A 19,381-nucleotide genomic window follows, 5' to 3' on the forward strand; every position below is an offset into this window, starting at 1 on the left:
AAAAAAAAAGGCGGGGGTGGGGGCGGGAACCATGAATGTCTTCAGATAGTAATTAACTTTCCACAGACTACTACTAACTTAGCATTTTGGTACAGAAAATTCAGTTTAATATTGTTTGCAGTGAGAACAAAAACCTATCTAGATCTTTTGTCTTTTGGAGTGAAAAATATCTATATGCTAATAAAAAGTGAGTCTAAAATAATTCAAAGTGGTAGTTGTTGAGGTTTTTGTGTCACCAGCACTGTTTACTTTTTGTTTTTTAGGACAGGGTCTCTGTAGCCCCAGCTGCCTGGAACTTGCTATGTAGACCAGGCTGGCCTCAGTCTCACAGAGGTCCGCCTGTCTCTGCCTCCCAAGTGCTGGGATTAAAAAGCCTATCACATCTGGTCAGCACCGTTTCCTTCTAACAAGTGTTCTGTAGTTGCCTTATTAACCAAGGATAAAAGGTTTATTGGTGCTGGGAGATGGCTCAACAGTTAAGAACACTGTTCTTGCAGAAGACCCGGGTTCAGATCCCAGCACCCACATGGCAACTGTCCATAACTCCAGTTCCAGGGGATCTGGTAGCCTCTTCTGTTCTCCATGGGCATTGCATGACACGGGTGCACTTACCTACATGCAGGCAATACACGCATACACTTAAAAAAATAATAAATATTTAAAAAATAAGTAAATAAAAAAGGTTTATTAAAGTGGTCATCCTTGTTAGTAAATAAGGTGTTAACTAAATTGAGGTGTTTTGTGTCTAATGACAGAAAATTAATGCCCAAGGCTAGAAAGAGTTCAGTGAAATGGATTCTTTTAATTACTAGTACAGTATAAATTGATATAACTTAGAAAAAATTTAGAAATATGTTTTTAGGCCATGAAAATGTATATATCATTTTTGGCCCAGTGAACCCATTAGTGGAAATTTATACAAAGAAGAATAAAAACAAAGAATAAAGCTCTGTGTACATAAATATGTTCCAAGTGACTAAGGAGAGGTGGATGGAGTAAGTAAACTGGTGCAAGCACATAAGCAGAGGTTTTTAGGTTGGTAAACAGATTTTCAAGGCAGCATTTAAAAGAAAAAAATGAGGTCAGGTGGATATGACTGTTTACAGTGGTAAAAATAAAAGATTTGCACAGATTCTATGCCATGCTTCCACATATGTAAAAATACATGTTATGAGATGTATAAATGAACACATGCCTAAAAAACTGAGAACATACAGGGCAACATTCTGCTATGTTTATCCTTTGAGGCACTGTGTGCTGTGAGTGCACTGCTCAGTGCCAGCTTGCCTCCGTGCCAAAGTAGGAAATAGCAGTGGTATATTTACCCCGTTTGGGCATTTATCCCCCCCCGCCCCATGCTATCTTCCGAAGGTAAATATATACTGCTAGGTTCTAGTACAACACAAGAATCCAATCTAAAAACTTTGAAATAGGTAACCTGAAGTATTTCTAGTTTTAATTGTTATTTAAATAACTTGACACTGGAATTATTTCCTCATCAGAAATAATTATCAGTATCAAATAAGTGGTTATGCCTGACATAAAGAACTAGTATCACTTAAGATTGTATTTTATCTTTTTTCACATCATTATTTGTAAGGGCCCATATGTTTGAAGACTAGTTAAATTTGTTTTCAGTGTTTTGTTGCAGAGTTTTGGAACTGGCTCCTTTGGAATGCTCTAGTAGCTTGATGGCCTTGTCAGAGTTATCAATATTCCTAAGCAGAGTCTCTAATCTTCGCTTAATCTTCTTCTGGTCTTCAAGAGCACAACCAATTACTATGGACTGAAATTTCTGATCAACTGGACCAGGTGGCACCTCAGATGAACAAGCACTGTACAGTGACATTAAATGACTCTTGGCATTTCCCAAGTCGTCCAGGAACTTACTGACTACCTCATCTATAATCTTCGTGGCGTGCTTTAAGGATTCTTGCTGCTGAGGGTTTCGAATCGTTTCTACTGAAACTTCAACAGTGAGGGTTCGGCCCATCAGACGGTTGGCAGTCAGATTTAACTCTTCTCTTTCTCCTAAACATGAAAAGTTGTGAAACATCAGTCAGTATGAGACATAAGCTGATCCATACCAGGATTGCGGAGACATTCGGTTAGAGCTTGCTTTATTTTCTGTAAGCACTTGTGTGAATTTTTGAAAGAGACCCTAATGCTACAGTATATAGAATACCAAAAAGTAGAAGACGAGAGCAAAGTCACAGAGTGCCTTTCCCTGAAGAGCTTCACCCGTGTGACACAGATAGCTCCCCAAGTCTGCATGTCCACATGTTGGGCAGGTGCATTTGGAACTGGGATGGAAATCAAGTCAACTCAGAGCAAGCAGGATACAGGGTTCATGCTGGGGAAGAGTGGAGATTGGATTGGCACAAAGGTTGTGTGTTATCAGAATACACTCACTGCAGAAGGCCACAGGCTGTCTTGGCCAGCATAAGGAAGCAATGGTGGCAAAGGACACTTTGTTAACATTTCAAGATTTACATGAAACAATCAGTTTTCTATCCTATTCCATAACTCTAACGATTCATCTTTTGGCTATGATGATAAGACACAGACTAGGAATGACCCATTGTTGGTGGGCATGTTTGACTCTGGAGTTGAACTGCGTATCTCCCCAGCTACCTGGCCCACTGGCTTGTCCTGTGAAGCATCACAGGAAATCAACCAGATAGACATTCAGGACTGATGAGAGGAAACCTCAAGTGGCCCCCTCCTCCACAGGCAGCCATCTTCTTCATGTGACTGGGGCTGCACATTTTATGTGAATTTTCCTATTAAGTTGCACCACAGACCATCGGATTTCTACTTCTCTGCCTTCACTTCTACCTTTTTCCTCTGCTTTTAAATGTCCTGCAGCTAGCACCTTGTTAAGAACTGTGGCCCCAGGTAAGCTGCCCGGTCTTCCTGTTAGTGGTCAGCCCTCTGCAGCCTATAGGTCTTTTCCTGTCATCCCAGCCACTGTGGGGGAGGAGAGCTCATGGAACAATGACCTCTTCAGACTGTGCCTGCTGTCACAGAATGAGAGCCACAGCTGTTGTCAAGCTCATTTTTAATGTGGAAGCCTAGAGTAGCCACACCAAAAGTTAGGCAAAAATTAACCCCCGTTTGTTGCAAATTCCCTGGGAAGGGTAAGACAAGCCACTTTCGTGGACTCAGCTCTCACCATCACTGATCTGCCTCATGTCCTGGCTGTTCTGGATACTGTGGATCATTTCCAGAAGGATTTCTTTCTCCTGTTCAACGGCAGTTGCTGCTTCTCTCAAAGCTTCAACCCTGTGTGAAAGGGGAAAATTAAACCATCAATATATGGATAAGTTTCTTTACCTGTCATTTAAACCAGCTTAAGTTTAAATATAATTAGGGAAGCTTTAAAAAAATCTTAATTTCTTTGTATTTTAAAATTCTTACGGGATCTTTATTTTCTTAGATAGGGTCTCAAAAGCTGGCCTCGAAATCATAGCAGTCCTGCCTCTTTAATCATCCACTTGCTGCACCTCCATTTTCTTCCCTGCACATGGGGTGATGGTTATAGTCAGTGCTAATCTATTTGAATCTGTTCTTTAAAAAATCGGTATTATCTGCATTTTAAATTTCTATCTTCGTTTCACTCTTACTTGGTTACCACCTAGCGTCTAGCATACATCTCATCAGTAGCCTGAATGCTGCAGTGTGCTGTGTGTACAGCACTCTGATATTTCTCTCTGCTCTGAACACTCATGTCGTTCATGTCAACAACTACAGTACAAATCTGCACACTTGAGATGAGATACTAATTCCTTATAGGCAACACAGTAGTCTCCTGCCATCTTGTCCTATGTGAGCTTTGTTAGGATGGCCTTCACTGAACAGATACATTTTTTTCTACTGAGATAAACCCCTGCTATATATAAACTCATGCTATGTTGCCCAGGATGGCTTGGGCTGTGGATCCTCCAGCTTCGGCCTCTTCAGGACCTGGGATTACAGGCAAGTGTTTGCACACCCAGTTAAGAGATCTTTATTTTTTGAGACTCATTGTGCAATTCAGGCTGGCCCCAAACTTGAAGTCTTCCCGCCTCAGACTCCTGTGCGGTAGGAAGAGATCCTTATTTTGATGTGATTAATCTTTTTATATTTTGTTTATTTTTATGTGTATGAGTGTATTGCCTGCAGTATGTGAGTGCACCTGTGTTGTGCAATGCCGTGGAGGTCAGAAGAGGGTTTCGGATTCCTCTGAAACTGGAGTTAAGGATGGTTTGTAGCTGCCATGTGGGTGCTGGGAATCAAACCCAGGTCCTCTGCAAGAGCAGTCAGTGCTCTTAACTGCTGAACCATCTCTCCAGCCCCTAATTATCTTTTTTAAAAAGATTTTTATTATTTTTAATTACACGTAGAGGTATGTGTATGTGCACGTGAGTGCAGATGTCTACTGAGGTCAGAGGCGTAGGATCCCCATGGAACTGATGTTACAGGCAATTGTAAGCCACCTTGCATGGCCAGGAACTGAGCTCAGGTCCTCTGTAAGAACAGCAAGAGCTCTTAGCCACTAAGCCATCTCTAACCCATTAATTATCTTTTTTTGTTTTGCCTCATGATTGTACTTTGGAAGTTTTAGCGGCTTTACTCACCTCTGGGTTCTAATATTTTCCCATGTTTTATTTACAGTTTTGGCTTCCTCACGTTTGTTTTGTATCCTATTAGAATATACTCTCATGCTTAGATAACAACTAAATAGGGAGCCATTTTTCCTTAAAATTATTTACACAGTCCTCTGTCCTGATAGAAAGCATACCTCTGAGATCTCTTCCATACATCAGTATGCTCACTGTCCTTGCCTCAGACCACTGTTAGAGCATCGCCTTTGTATTATGCCTAATTATTGGTAGACTAGCCGCCTCTCAATCTTGTGTAAAGATAACCTAGCTATTGATAGACCTTTATTCCTCCACATAAACTGTACAGTGAGTTTACTTTCTTTAAAAAAATTGGGAGAATTGGACATATTTATGACAAGATTGTCCCATGTCATCTACCTGTGAACCCCAAAAATAGCACTGACAGGTGTAACAACCTTTATTTTCGAAGACGTTAAAACTGTGAAAAACCCGGGGCTGGAGAAATGGCTCAGCAGTTAAGAGCACTGACTGCTCTTCCAGAGGACCTAGGTTCAAGTCCTAGCACCCACATGGTGGCTAACCCTCTGTAACTCCAGTTCCAGGAGATCCAACACCCTCCTCTGACCTCCGAGGGCATTACACGACACCGGTACACTTACATACATGCAGGCAATATACTCAGACACACAAAATAAGTAAAATAATAAAATATTCTTTTTTAAAAATCTTTTTAAAAAATTTATTCATTTTTATTTTTATGTGTATGCGTGTATTGCCTGCATGTAGGTAAGTGCACCCGTGTCGTGCAGTGCCCAGAGAGGTCAAAAGAGGCTGTCAAATCCCCTGGGATTGGAGTTATGGACAGTTGTTAGCTGCCATGTGGGTGCTGGGATTCGAACCTGGATCTGCAAGAACAACCAGTGTTCTTAACCGCTGAGTCATCTCTCCAGCCCAAAATATTCTTTTAAAAATGTCTAAAACCTTGTTTATAAGTGCCAGTAAAAGAAGCTAAGAATTGTATGTGACAAATTTGGCTGAAAAGTAAACGTTATAAAGTACTGGTAATGCACCAACAGGCCCTCTTCCAGCGCCATTCATTATTTATGAAATGTTCTACATTCTCGTACTCTGGCAGAGAAACTAGAGCCTAGTAGGTGTGAAAGAAGCTGAGCTGGTGCGAATATGAAATGTTTGCAAATATAAAAATACTAATCATGACTCCGGTGTTGGGATAAAGAATGCAATGTACAGTCATGTGATGGGTAAATTTTCAGCTCTTGAGGTTGTATTAAATCTAAGATGATTAAGAGAAGGGAATGCTCTTCTGAAAAGGGTTCATTTATAATAGTAAGTTATAGCAGTAAGTATGTGGGCTTGTTACCAAAACATAAAAAGGAGACATTCTAGAAAAGAACCCTTGTCTGTATATAAAGAAGCTACTTTGAGCTGGGGAAGTAGTCTTGTGGTACAGAACATGCCCAAATCTGCACAGTCTTGAGTTTGACCCCCAGCACTGAAGAAAACAAAGAGAAAACTTTTGAGTTTTGCGATGGGCCGTTTTTTTTTTTTTCCTGTTAACACTTTAAAAAATATTTTTTTTTAATTTTTATTTTATGTGTACAAATGTTAGGCCTGCATGTATATGTAAGTGCAGCTATGTCAGAGGCCAGAAGAGGGCATCATACCCTCTGGAACTGACGTTATGGACAGTTGTTAGCTACCAGATGGGTGCTGGGAACTGAACTTGGGTCCTCTGTACAAGCAGCCAGCATTCTTAACCACTGAGTCATCTCTCTAGCCCCTCTATATTTCTTGATGGGCTTGATAACATAATAAAAATTGCCATGGTGCAGTACACACAACATGCATATAGACACATACATACCTACATGCATATATACATAGACACACACACACATACATCATGAGCCTTTCATTTGGTACTCCTTCCTACAACATTCTTCCTGACACCTGGGCAGGAACTGTTAACAACTTAGCCCTTCCTTTCCCTTAAGGAAATTAACATCTCCTTTGGCAGCGTTCATTTGTTTAGCATAAGAACTACTTTTGAAACAGGCTAGCCTGAAACACACTTGAATATTTGATCTTACTGCTTCCACCTCCTGAGTGCTGATTACAGTTGTACACCACCACACCTGGTTTATGCAGTACTGGGGATTAAGCCCAGGGCTTCATGCATGCCAGGCCAGCACCCTACCAACTGAGGAATATCCATAGCCTAGGAACTACATCTTATATGCTCAACTTTTTCTTTTGAAAATTGAACCAAGTTCATACTTTGCTTGTTCAATATTTGTTTTGTTTGTAAACTACTGCTATATTTAAACTCAGTTCACAATTTTTTTTTTTTTTTGGTCTATGTAGCTTTTCCATTAGTTTGAGCAGATTCTTAGTAACTGCATCTTTGAAAACTGCCTGTCTTTCTATTCTATAGAATTCTGGTTAGACAGACAAGAGTATTCAGCCATCTCCCTTTATCCTTTGTGTTTCTTAACTTCTCATCTGACTACACTTCTCTTGACAGCGAGGGGCTGGTCTATATGTACTAACAGATCCTGGAAGCAGCTACAGTCCAAATTGGGAAAGAGCTTGTCCTCTTATTAGGCTGGCCTGGGCCACACCCAGAGAAAAGCAGCAATATCACAACTAAGCAGGCTTTGACAAAAATGATTTAATTACAAATTTTCATGTGGACGGAGCACATGCATCCTCAGCTGGTCCCAACCCTCAGGCTCACCAGTCTGCAGTGGAGGGAAAAGAGGAGAAACTGGTGGGAACGAGGACAGGTACACAGGTGATGTCAACAGTGCCTACTGAGACAGGCTCACCAAATAGCAAAAACTGGCAAAGCTTGGAGGAGTTAGCGCTCTCTGAGCCACCATTTCCTCACCCAGGAAATGGGTAAGAAGGTGGCTGTGACTGAATGAAGCAAAGTAGAAGAGTTTAACAGAGACTGACTAAAACACTGCACATACGGGTCAAGCAACATGTATGGTGTGGCATGTTATTTTCAGGGGGGTTGTTGTATACTTACCACCATGAACATAAGCTCATTTACTAGCAACAGAATTTTGTTTTCTTTAAAACAGGAATGGTAAATGCTCATATCCACGTGTTTATTTGAATAATTTCCAAAACAAGTTCTTAAAGTCAGAGACCAGTCTCTATGTGAAAGTCCTGCAGCAAAAAACTGCTGCAGTGTTCACTTAAAGATTGTTGGGAAAGTAGAGTTTTCCTACTCATCAAAATGTTAAATTTTATTCAGTGTTCAGAATTAGCTATCAGTACTCCAGCCATAGGCAAGGTGCCCAGTCCCTTTGGACCTCAGTTGCCTTTCTTTTCTTTTCCCAGTCTCATGTATCTCAGGCTGCTCTGGAACTTGCTATGGGATGACCTTGAGCTTCTGAGTCTTCTGTCTTTAGGGTTACAGGCCAGTGCTGGAGTCAAGAGTCGTGCACTACTATCTGCTGGTTTTATGCCACCAGGGATTGACTCTAGGGCTTTGTGTATGCTAAACAAGCATTCTACCAACTGAGCTACAGCCCCAGGCTGGTTTTCTCATTTCTAAAACAGATAACACATGCTCTCCTCCTCTCTCAAATGGTTATAAGGCTCAACTATGATGCATGTGAAAAGTGCTCTTAAATTATGGGCTGTTATTCAACATTAAGCATGGTGCCATCTTGCTGAGTTCTGGAACACTGGCACACCCAACAAGAAACCTTGAGCTGTAAGAACCTCCAAGCCAGGGGAATGGCTCACTTCCCAAGCCTCTGCCCACAATCATTATTCCCAGCTGCACAAGGAGCCAGGAAGGAGCCACCCACCATGTGATCAATTTTGGGACATGTGTGAACATCTCCCAGTCCTGCCATCTCCCTCTCTGCCAATCTCCAAAACCCAACTCCCAAGCAGCTTCCTTATCACCCTGAGCTTCTAGAAACTACTCAGTACTTAGCCTATATTGAGTGTTAAATATTTACTGAATTAAATGCTGAATTTTCTTTCAGTAAAATCATACTTCTCACATATCTGACAGTTTTAAGAATGCTATATTGAACTCTGGCATATCGTGTTAATCTGTAGAACTAGTCTTCACACATTCAAATTTGAAGTGTAAACTCACCTGCAACTCTAGACAAGTCATTAGCTTCAATTTCTCACTTGTAGAATACAGATAATGGTAACTTTCACAAACATGAGGCCTGGCATACAGAGAGATGCTAACATGAATTAGAAAGTATAACTGTTAAGTAGCAATAATTAGGGTATCTAGCCACCAAGTACAAAATGCCTACACTATAAATTCGTCATGAAAGTCATGATGGGAAGGAATCATCTCAGGAGGAAGCAGTGAAGATGAGTTGTAGTCAAAAGTAGTTTTTAAATTTAAGGCTAGTGTAGTTGATTATAAAGTATTAAAACAAATGAAAAACCTTCAATTAAAACTGGACCAAGTATTCTCAGGCATTTCAGACCACAGACTTCATACTCCAAGACAGCATCTGGTATAGTTCAGTTTCCTAAGGGAGCAGTTTCTTCCACACCACAGACTTAGTGTGACTGAACAAACAATGCCTATTTCTAACTACAAACTAATGTCTTGCAAAAGTCTACTACTTCATTAATCAGATTTAACACAAAATCAAGGTATTAAAACATGACATGAGCTCCATCCTTTCCTAATCTGTGCACATGAGTCTGCTGCTCTTCTTTTTTGCTTTTTGAGACAGGGTCTCCCTGTAGCCCCAGCTGGCCTGGAAATCACTATATAGACCAGGCTGGCCTGGATCTCACAGATCTCCTGCCTCCGCCTCCCCAGTGCTGGGATTAAAGGCCTGTGCCATCATACCAGGTGAGTCTAGTTCTTAACACTAGCGCTCTGTGATAGTTCTTAACACAACAGTGCTCTGTGACACTGCCCAAGCCATTCAAGAAATGGCTCCCAAACCTTACTAGGAACAGAACAGCATCTTCTGTTCCCACTTACCTCTGACACACTTGCTTTTTGATGTCATTACAGTTTTTGTTTTGTTTTGTTGGGGTGAGATCGCACTAAGGGTCCAGGCTGTCCTCAAACTTGTGCTGCTCCACTTCAGCCTCCTTAATGCTGGGACTAAAGACATGCACCATGGCATCACATTTTAAAGGAAGAAACAATTTACAGAAGTCTGAAGTTACTAGTAAAGTCCTTGAACATTAATCAGAATTTTCTCCTCTGCAGAACTGTTAAGTAACACAATTTAATCACTTCTGTGCAGTAACCAGAATTCATGTCACATCAATCAGACAGTAGAATGCAGTACTACACAAAACCAGACATTTTCAAGAGGAGCACTGAGTGCTTTGGGGCCTACCACATGGGAGGCATTAATTCAAGTTTGAGGACAATGACTCAGCTTCAGAAGAGCACTGACTCCTCAACCCTTCCAGAAAAAAAAAAAATCTTCTGACCTGGTGAGATTACTCGGTTAGCATTCCAGAGAGTGCCGGCTACACTACTACATAAAAAGAAAATAAATACTCTGCTTTCCCCAGAGGGGTCTGAAGCTGAGGCCACTTTTCCCCGGGGTTTGTAAACTCTTCCCCAGGCAGCAACAGGGCTTCTCCTTTGTCTCTGGGCACAGCCCGCACCTGGTGCAGGGCCCAGATTTCTGAAATTATTGCGGATGGAAAACGTCTACTCTCTGGTTCTTTCTCCTAGTAGTAGTAATAATCGCCTCACTTGTAATAAATACCGCTGTATTTTCTTGGCCAACATCTACTTTCCTATGTTTTGGCAAATGAATGAAGGAAGCCAACACAGCTCTTAAGCTCACATACTCTGCTCGTGCGCAAACTAGGTACAAAATGTCCTTAGAGTGTCAGGAGATTGGGGGTGCCTTGGTAAGACCTGCACTTAACCACTGCACACAGCCAAACTTGCGGCACAACTTTCAGAGCTGAACGTTTACACGGAGCACATAAAACTTTTCATACACTGCTGAGGGAGGAGAATTCACCAAAGGTACCTCACATTCTGCTACAAGGCTGCTTCCTTCAGGAATCACTGTGTCCGAGGCACCCGCGAAGGGCTGGGTGCACTCGCTGGAGGTGCGGGGTGTGCGGAGCCCCCACACCCACTGCCCCCTCTCCTGCGGACTCGCGGGGCCGGCAGGCGGGCGCCCGGGCATCCCCTTATTTTCTGCTGTGAAGTAGTACGGAGCAAAGAAACTACCAATCAGGCCCCTCCACTCGCGTCCCCACCAAAGCGTATTATGGAAACAGGCCAACCGCACAGGACCACCGAAGGTTCTGGAAGTTGTGTAGCGCTCCAGCAGGGGCCTCCCGGACTCACCGGAGCTCCAGCTGGTCCAGGCTCTCCAGCAGGCGGCTGGACCGGTCGGCCATGGACGAGGAGCGGCAGAAGCGGCCGTCGTGGGCCTTGGCGCTGATCTTCGCCTGGGCCATGAGCTCCAGGTCCGCGCTCAGGGCGGCCGCACGTCGCCGTCACCGCGGGGCGTCCGCCTGTGACGCGGACCGTGAGAGCCGCCCGCCCGTGCGCGGCCAAACAAGGGCAGGCGTCGAGGACCGGGCTGCGCGGGGGGAGGGGGACGGCTGTGCCGGGGTGGGGTCCCGGCACTGAGAGGACTCGATGGTGAAGAATTCTATGCGGAGGATTCGCCGCCCCAGGAGGGGTCCTCGCCCCGGCCACCACGCCGAGGGGAGATCCCTGCCCGGCCCTAGGCCTGCTTGACCCCCGCACTGAGGAGGGGTGCCCGCACCGGCCCCTATGTATAGCGAGGCCGAGGCCATTCCCACTGAGGCGGGCCAGGCTGCTGGCTCACTCTTGGAAGACTTTCTAGTCCACCTTCCCAGCTGTCAGGTTCCCAGTCACTTTCCTAAGAGGAATTCAGTGGAAGCCTGGGTAAGAGGAAATGCTACCCCATCTTTCCCTTCTGATGAATAGAGCAAGGTGGGTCGCCTTATGCTTTCTAGTTAAAGGATTTTTATTTTTCATATTAAAAAGGTTGTAATTTGAGTAAAATAACTAAAATTAAAGTCACTTCACACTCTACTCCTGTGAATAAAAGTCAGCAGACCCCCTCCATCAGTAAAAGGGGGGAGTAAGCCTGGAAATAACATTTGTCTCCTTAAAGTTTTGTTCCGCTCTCTGCATGCAGGGCAGAAGATGGTAAATTTGAAGCGGAACCACCACCTTTAATAAATTAAAGCCATTTAAATTATTGATCAGATACTAGCCCCGCCTGAACTTTTTATAGAATGAATTCTTGGTGGATTATCTGACCTCATAAACACTTTGTCATTTTATGACAAACATGTAATCCAAACACATTTCGTGAATGTTTTACAGTGTAGGCTTGCTTGGTGCAAGCCTGTAACACCAGCTACTCTGGAGGCTGACACAGGATCGCAAAGTTTAGTCCTTCTTGGGCCAGAGTGAGTGCAAGGCTAGCCTGGGTAACTTAGCAAGAGCTTGTCTCAGAAAGTGAAAGGGTTTGCAGACACAGCTCAGTGGCAGAGCATCTGGGCGCTCGTTTGTTAAAATTAAGGCAGAATCTTCAGGTGCACATTTCAGTATCAATGTACCTTCAAGTAAGGTCTTTTATTTTTGGCTAAAATGTGGTGGTGCAAACTGAGCTTGCCCAGTGCCATTTCCATACATACATTTATGTTCCATCAGCTAAGCATGCTAAAAATGTGTCTACTGTCTTTTCATTTTAAATTATGACCTCAAACTGAGCATGCTTAGGATGGGCAGACCCCTATATGAATAGGTATAGGCTAATGCAATACCCCTGCTTCCTGTCTGGTGAGAGCACTGCTCTGGAACTGACTCAGAGCTCTCCCAGCCTGCTGCTGGTAGCAGTAAGGTCTGCACTCCTATGTCTTGGCTGTGCTTTATTTCGGTTTTGCATCCTCAGGCATGAACCCATTGTGTTCATTTGGTTACAGGTTCAGTCTGCAGTACTGAAAAGTACCATGTGACTAGAATCATTCTGGACCCTTTCACTCTTTCTTATCCTAGATCTGACCCATGAGTAAATCATAATTCTACCTTCAGAACATATCTTGACTTCCAGTTCCAGTCACCCTCTTGTTCAAGTTACCAGGTCAGCCTGCAGCTGGATGACTTGCAGTACCCTCTCTGACCTCCCAGCTTCTATCTGATCTCTCATGCAAATCTTCAATCAGTAACCAAAGAAGTCAACCATACCACACAGAACCCTTCAGTAGCTCATCATAGAGAAAACTTGCAAAATCCCAAGTTGAACCATCACAAGTCAGGGACCAGCTACTTATATGTATTTTACACGACTAATCCCTTGTGTTTGCTTATGTTCGCCTATCAATGGACTTTTTCCTGAATATTCTATTAAAAATGAGTCTGAGCTGAGAATAGTGAGTACATGTCTGTAATACTACCACTCAGGAAGCTGAGGCAGAAGATCTTGAGTTCAAGGCTAGCCTGGACTATAGAGCAAGACCTTGTCTCAAAACAATAAAAAATAATCCTAGACTGTGCACAGCTAAGTGGTAGAGCACTTGCCTAGCATATGTGAGGCTCTAGGTTCAATCCCCAATGTTGCAGGTAAACCTAGTCAGCACTGTACCATCATTCCCTTCCTTTAAGGTCCAGGTTTGCTTGTTTATGCATTATTGAACACTGTCTCTATAACTATCTTCCCGCACACAGGCGTTCCACAGAGGATGGGGGCTTTTTTTTTTTTAATCACAAGTTATATCTCATGTGCTTAAATCAGTTCTGGCACTTAGCAGATACTGAATACCCTTTGCATTAATGATGCAATGGAAAAATATTTTTTAATCAATATTAGAACTACTTCTAATAATCCATAATTTTGTTAATGATTCTCCTAAATTCAAATTATGAAATGTTTCAAAATTATTTAATGAGCAGAAAGTGACAATTATCAACACATTAAAGAACACCATTACCTTTTTCTTAACTGTCACAGTGAAATGTCAAATTGAAAGATTCACCTGCTCTCTACCATACACACACCACAAATGGTCTGTGTGTAGGTGTGCATGGGCACTGCTGGGATTGAACCCCTGGCCCTAGGCATGCTAGACAAGCACTCGACCATTGAGCTACACACCTAACACAAAAGCTTCTTAACAGACTGTCAATGTATACCCCTCCTGGACATGGACTCTCTGGCAAAGTGCCGTTTCTTCCTCCTCCACATCTGCTTAAGTACTCTCCTTTCTGAGCTGCCCTTTTTGTTCCCTGCTTAGGAAGCTCCTGCAGATGTGTTTAAGGTCAAGCATGATGATCACCTCTTAAGTCTGTGCTTGACACTTTAACAGGAAAAGCAGCCTGGGGTACATAATGTCTCCATCTAAAAACAAACAGAACGAAACAATAAACCAATACTGCAATCTGGTCATTTTTGCAGATGTGAATAACAAATTGTCAAGCTATACTGTCTACTTAAAAAACAAAAAATTAAGTAGGTAGGCATGGGGAAAATACTTGATTCTTTTGTTTGTATTTTTGAGACAGAGTCTCCCAGCTGGCCTGGATCTCAGAGATCCACCTGCCCTGCCTTCAAAGTTCTGGGACTAAAGGTGTGCGCCACCACACCTGGCTTGGCAAAGAGTACTCAGAAGGTAGAGGCAGGAGGACAGTTAGTGGCCAGTCTAGGCTCTGTAATACACACTGAGTTCTAACCTAAGCAACACAGTAAGATGCATTCTCAAAAACAAAAACGCACATAGGGACGAAAGCTTTATTTTTGGTCTTTTTGAGACAGGGTCTCCCTGTAGCCCCAGCTGACCAGGCTGGCCTTGAACTCACAGAGATCCGCCTGCCTCTGCCTCCCCAGTGCTGGGATTAAAGGCGTGCGCCACCATGCCTGGCTGCTTATTTTTTTAAAGCAGTACTGGAGATTGAAGCTGGGGCCACATGTATCTTAGGTAAGTACTTTACCTAGCGCAAAAAGTAACATTTAAAAAAAGATATCTAGTATGGACTGAGAAGACCATTAATTTTATTTCATACTAAAATACCCAGTGTTGCCAAGAAAGCACAAAATTCCATCCATATCTTTCTGTCCTAAATATAAATTTTTTGTTGTTTTGTTTTTTTGAGACAGGGTCTCAACCATAGCCCAAACTAGCATGAAACCCTTGGATGATCTTCTTGCCTTGTGAGTGCTCAAATTATAGGTGTGAGTCGTCATGCCCAGAGAGAAATAGTATTTTTATTTATCATTTTTATGTGTATGCGTGCATGCCTGCATGTAGGTAAGTGCACCCGTGTCATGCAATGCCCGCAGAGAACAGAAGAGGCCACCGGATCCCCTGGAACTGGAGTTAACAGACAGCTCTTAGCTGCCATGTGGGTGCTGGGATTCAAACCCGGGTCTTCTTCTGTGAGAACAGTCAGTGTTCTTAACCACTACACTATCTTTCCAGCCCCCAAGAAATAGTATTTTTAACACTGACAATAATTACTCAAAATTTTCCTTGACATTTCTGACCAACATGAAACATGCAGATCAAGATAATATGACATTTTTAGTCTTCTGATTATGCAAATTTTTATTCATAGTGGAGCCTCAACACTTAAGAATTTTGTCACCAAATGTAGAAAATAGAAAAGTCAATGAATAACTAAATGAAGACAGTACATATGAAAGTTTTAAAGAATTAAAGATTATTCCTGAGTAGATTGGAGTGGAAAAGGTTTGCATTTATTTGGTTTTTGATCCATTTTGATTTCTTGAGACAGAGTCTTCTGGTACCCAGCTGGCCTGGACCTCACTATCTAGATCAGGCTGGCCTCGATCTCATAGAGATCCACGTGCCTCTGTCTACAGAGTACAGGGACTAAAGGTGTGTACCACCATGCCTGGCTTTTTGTTTTTTTTAATTGCAACAATATGCTGCTCTAATTAAAGCAAAAATATTACAGGATACTCACAAAGAACATCACTAGTAAATTTTTAATGTTTCCATGATCAATTTCTATCACCCTTTTCTAATAATCATAACAAGGATCTCAAAGGTATTATACATTTGGGCCACATAACACACACAATTTCAGGAAAACTGAGTTATGGCACCTTTTATTTATATTCATTTTCATTCCTAAAAAAATAAACTAGAACAATTTGTTCAGTACAAATAAAATCAAAGAACTAGTGCTATCTGGAAAACAAATAACAGTCAAGAGCTTTACTTTTTTTGTCCTTTTTGAAAATGCTTTTAACCTAAACATAAATTCTAAATCAGCTGGAAAAATGTTGACACACATATATTAGAATATATGCTTTATTTGTGCATTGGCATGTATTCTCCTCCATTCAAATTTACATAACAGCACAAAAATACAAAGCAGATATACAGATCTGAACATATGAAAGAAAAAAAAAACCCATGTTTTCAGATACATTTGTCCTAGTAGCATTCCAGGCTCCTTTAGAAAACAAGGTCAAGAATTCATTATATCCTGAGTCTCTTCAAGGTCACTTGATGTTGTGTGATAGTATCTTTAATTACATTTCTTCAAGACTTCTCCTGATAGCTTCTTCTAATTCCACATCTGCATTAAAAACAAAACTTCAAAATCAACATGTGCTTTAAGTTTTATCAACTATATCCATCTTTTCAAGAAAAGAAAATTGAAATGCAAGAACTTATGACACAGTGGAGTTTCTTGTTAATATTTGAGTGCCTTGAAATATGAGAATCTAGGTATGATCTCAAGTTCAACTTTATATATGAACTTAAATATGCTAAGGGGCTTACAACTTTATTTGGGTATAGAGAAATAACAGACTTTAGTAGCACTAACATAGAACAACTTATTCCAGCACTAAAAAGACCACTTATTTCTTAAAAGCCTTAGGATGATCCAAATAAATATAAACGGTGGAGCTGCAAGATGGTTCAGCGGGTAAAGGTGCATGCCACCAAGTCATACGTTATTTGATCCCCAGGTCCCACATGGTAAGAGAGAACCAACTCCTGAAAATTGCCCTCTGACCCCCACACGCACACACAACACACAATAAAGAAAATTAAATTTAAAAAAGAAACAGAATCCAGGCATGGTGGCACACACCTTTAATCACAGAACTTGGGAGGCAGAGGTAGCAGATCTCTGAGTTTGAGGCCAGCCTTGTCTATACAGCAAGTTCCAGAACAGTGAGGGCTGAACAGTGAGACCATCTCAAAAAAAAAGGTAGAAAAGTAAACATTTTATTTACTTTTTTGTCAATTATACCTCAATAAAGCTTGGGGGAAATTAGCTTTGATTTGTAATATCTAAGGTAGAATGAGATTCATAGCTACACACACAATGCCCACTATTTATCAGTACTGGGGATGGGCAGACGATTCAGTGAGAAATCCCAGGGACTTTGCTGCTACCAGTGTAGCCAAAATGGCAAGATCTGGTTCAGGGGCACATATGGGTACACGTACGTGCACACACACACACAAACACACATACACACAAGAAAGAATAGTGAACAGGACAAGAACCACTGGCTTCACAGGTCTTTATCTTCCTGGAAATGAAGCTAGAATCCAGGAGAGTAGAACTAGCAGTCAATTCGTTTGGCCCTGCATAGTGTGTCATCTTTTCCCATCGGGTCTACTGGATTTCCAGACACCAGTGAAACCTCTAGGATATAGCTGTATTTTCCTGAGGGGGAGTTCCTGTTTTATGTTGTCTCCAATTTAAAATACTAAATGCTGGGGCTGGAGAGATGGCTCAGCGGTTAAGAGTACTTACTGCTCTTGTAGAGGACCTGGGTTCAGTTCCCAGCACCCACACAGTGACTCACAACCACCTATAACTACAGTTCCAGAGGATCTGATTACGCTCTTTGGGCCTCCACAGGCACTGCATGCATGTGGCACACATAAAAGCAGGCAAAGCACTCAAGCATACAAAATTCAAGTAAGTGTAATCTTTTTAAAAAAGAGATAATGAACCCACTCATAGATATCAGTCCATTTCTAAGGGCAGAGCCCTCAAAAATAATCAGCTCCTAGCAGTCCCCCTGGCCAATCCTTAACACTTTCACATCAGCAGTTGTTTCAAACTGCTTTAGGGGGTATTCAAAATAGTACACTACAACAGAAGACAGACACACAGAAGATATCCAAGTGGAAATGCAGGAAAGACATACGGGATGAGGGGAGAACCGAGAACTGCCAGAAACTAACAAAAGCACAGGGAGATAACACAGCCCTGTTGAACACTTGATTTCAAATGACTAGTCTCCAGAACTGTGAGACAACAAAATTCTGTTGTTTTAACGCACTAGGTTTGTACTGTGGCAGGTCTAGGAAACACACACACACACACACACACACACACACACACGAGTAATGGTCTACTTTTAAACCTGAGAAGTGCTTCCTACTTTGTTCAAAGTTCTGTGCCATTTTTGTGTGCACTTTAGCACACAGAGAACCAAAACACTGGGGAATAAGAGCACACAAGCCAAGGACAGAGCACCAGAGTGAGCTAGCTGTCCTGAAGTCCTCTTCCTACAGCTGGGAATCGTAGCACCTGGGAAGCTGATATAGGAAGATTGCAGCCAAGATGCAGGCTAACCTGGGCTATGTGACTGAGTTCCATGCTAGCTTGAGCTACAGCATGAGGCAATCTGAAATAGTCCTTTTACTGTGGAGGTGGACAATATGTAGGCATAATTGAGTTTAAGATATGTATATATAATACATTTTATAAAATACCAAGGCAATCCCTGAACAGAAATAAAACTGAAGAAGCTTAGAACAAATAGCAAAAACAGATACAAATACAAATGCCAGACATGGTGACCCACTCCTTTAATCCCATCAGTTGGAAGGGAGAGGCAGGTGGATCTCTGTAAGTTCAAGGCCAGCCTGGTCTACACAGCAAGTTTCAGGCCAGATGGGGCTACAGAGAGATGCTGTCTCAGAAGAGAACACAGAACACCATCATCTACAGTAAGCTTATAGGAATTAAACTCACCAATTTAAAAGATGAAATCAGTGGGATGTGGTAGCTCATGACTGTATCTCAGCACTTAGTAAGGCTGAGACAGGATAGTTATAAGATTATGTCTAGACTAGGCTGTGTAATGAATTCTAAGCCAGCCTGAGCTAAAGAGTGAGAATCTTTAAAAAAAAAAAAAAATGTAAGCCACCTATATGGTTCTATGGTTCTACTTCCATTAACAATGGAATAAATCTACCCCATAGATACAAAGTACTTCAAGGCACTGGAAAGCAATTTAAAAGCAGATAAAAACAAGACAGAAGCTGATCCTCTGGAGAAGTAAACTGCACAGGATTAAATTTCCGGCTTTATTGTTTTTTGCTCTGGCACTTTCCAATCCACGTAGACTTTACTTAATGCCTTAAGGAATCAAAAGGTAAGAGTTTTGGCCTGCCAGAACAACTAGAAAATGAGTGGGAATGAAAGGAAGAAGAGGACCCAGAAAAATAAGAAAGCAACAAATGCAGGATCCTCTACAGCTCTACGTCCTTTGTGAACCTCTAAGTGCACCATACACAGAGGATTCAAGATTCCCAGGGCGTTGGCTAGCCAGATGCTCAGCAGGTAAGGGCACTTACAGCCAATCCTCCTAAGTTCAACCCCCAGACTCCCCTTGGTGGAAGGACAGTCTGACTCCTGCAACCTGTCTTCTATGGGCCTGCTATGACCCCCTACCTCCATACACAGGTACAAAGACTGCCAGGGCAAACCAATAATGGGA

General features: G+C 42.1%; 2 protein-coding genes across 2 annotated transcripts in view; both read right to left on the reverse strand.

Annotated features, from left to right (window-relative positions):
• Nucleotides 1-665: 665 nt before the first annotated feature.
• On the reverse strand, nt 666-11,380 carry Bag2 (BCL2 associated athanogene 2). The gene is made up of 3 exons (XM_008846506.3): nt 10,966-11,380; nt 3,176-3,285; nt 666-2,031 (listed from the first exon to the last, which is right to left on the reverse strand). Exons 1-3 carry the CDS (start codon nt 11,076-11,078, stop codon nt 1,619-1,621), a joined length of 636 nt encoding a protein of 211 aa, XP_008844728.1. The 5' UTR covers nt 11,079-11,380; the 3' UTR covers nt 666-1,618.
• A 4,536-nt stretch (nt 11,381-15,916) lies between these two features.
• The window catches only part of Znf451 (zinc finger protein 451), a 73,796-nt gene continuing 70,331 nt past the window's right edge, over nt 15,917-19,381 (reverse strand). The window contains exon 15 of the mRNA XM_008846508.3: nt 15,917-16,203. Coding sequence (XP_008844730.1) covers nt 16,157-16,203 — 47 coding nt within the window. The 3' untranslated portion in view covers nt 15,917-16,156. The remainder of the gene's footprint in view (nt 16,204-19,381) is intronic.

Source organism: Nannospalax galili, unplaced genomic scaffold (assembly GCF_000622305.1).
Source record: "Nannospalax galili isolate Female #2095 unplaced genomic scaffold, S.galili_v1.0 scaffold582, whole genome shotgun sequence".
In the NCBI taxonomy this organism is placed as follows: Eukaryota; Metazoa; Chordata; class Mammalia; order Rodentia; family Spalacidae; genus Nannospalax; species Nannospalax galili.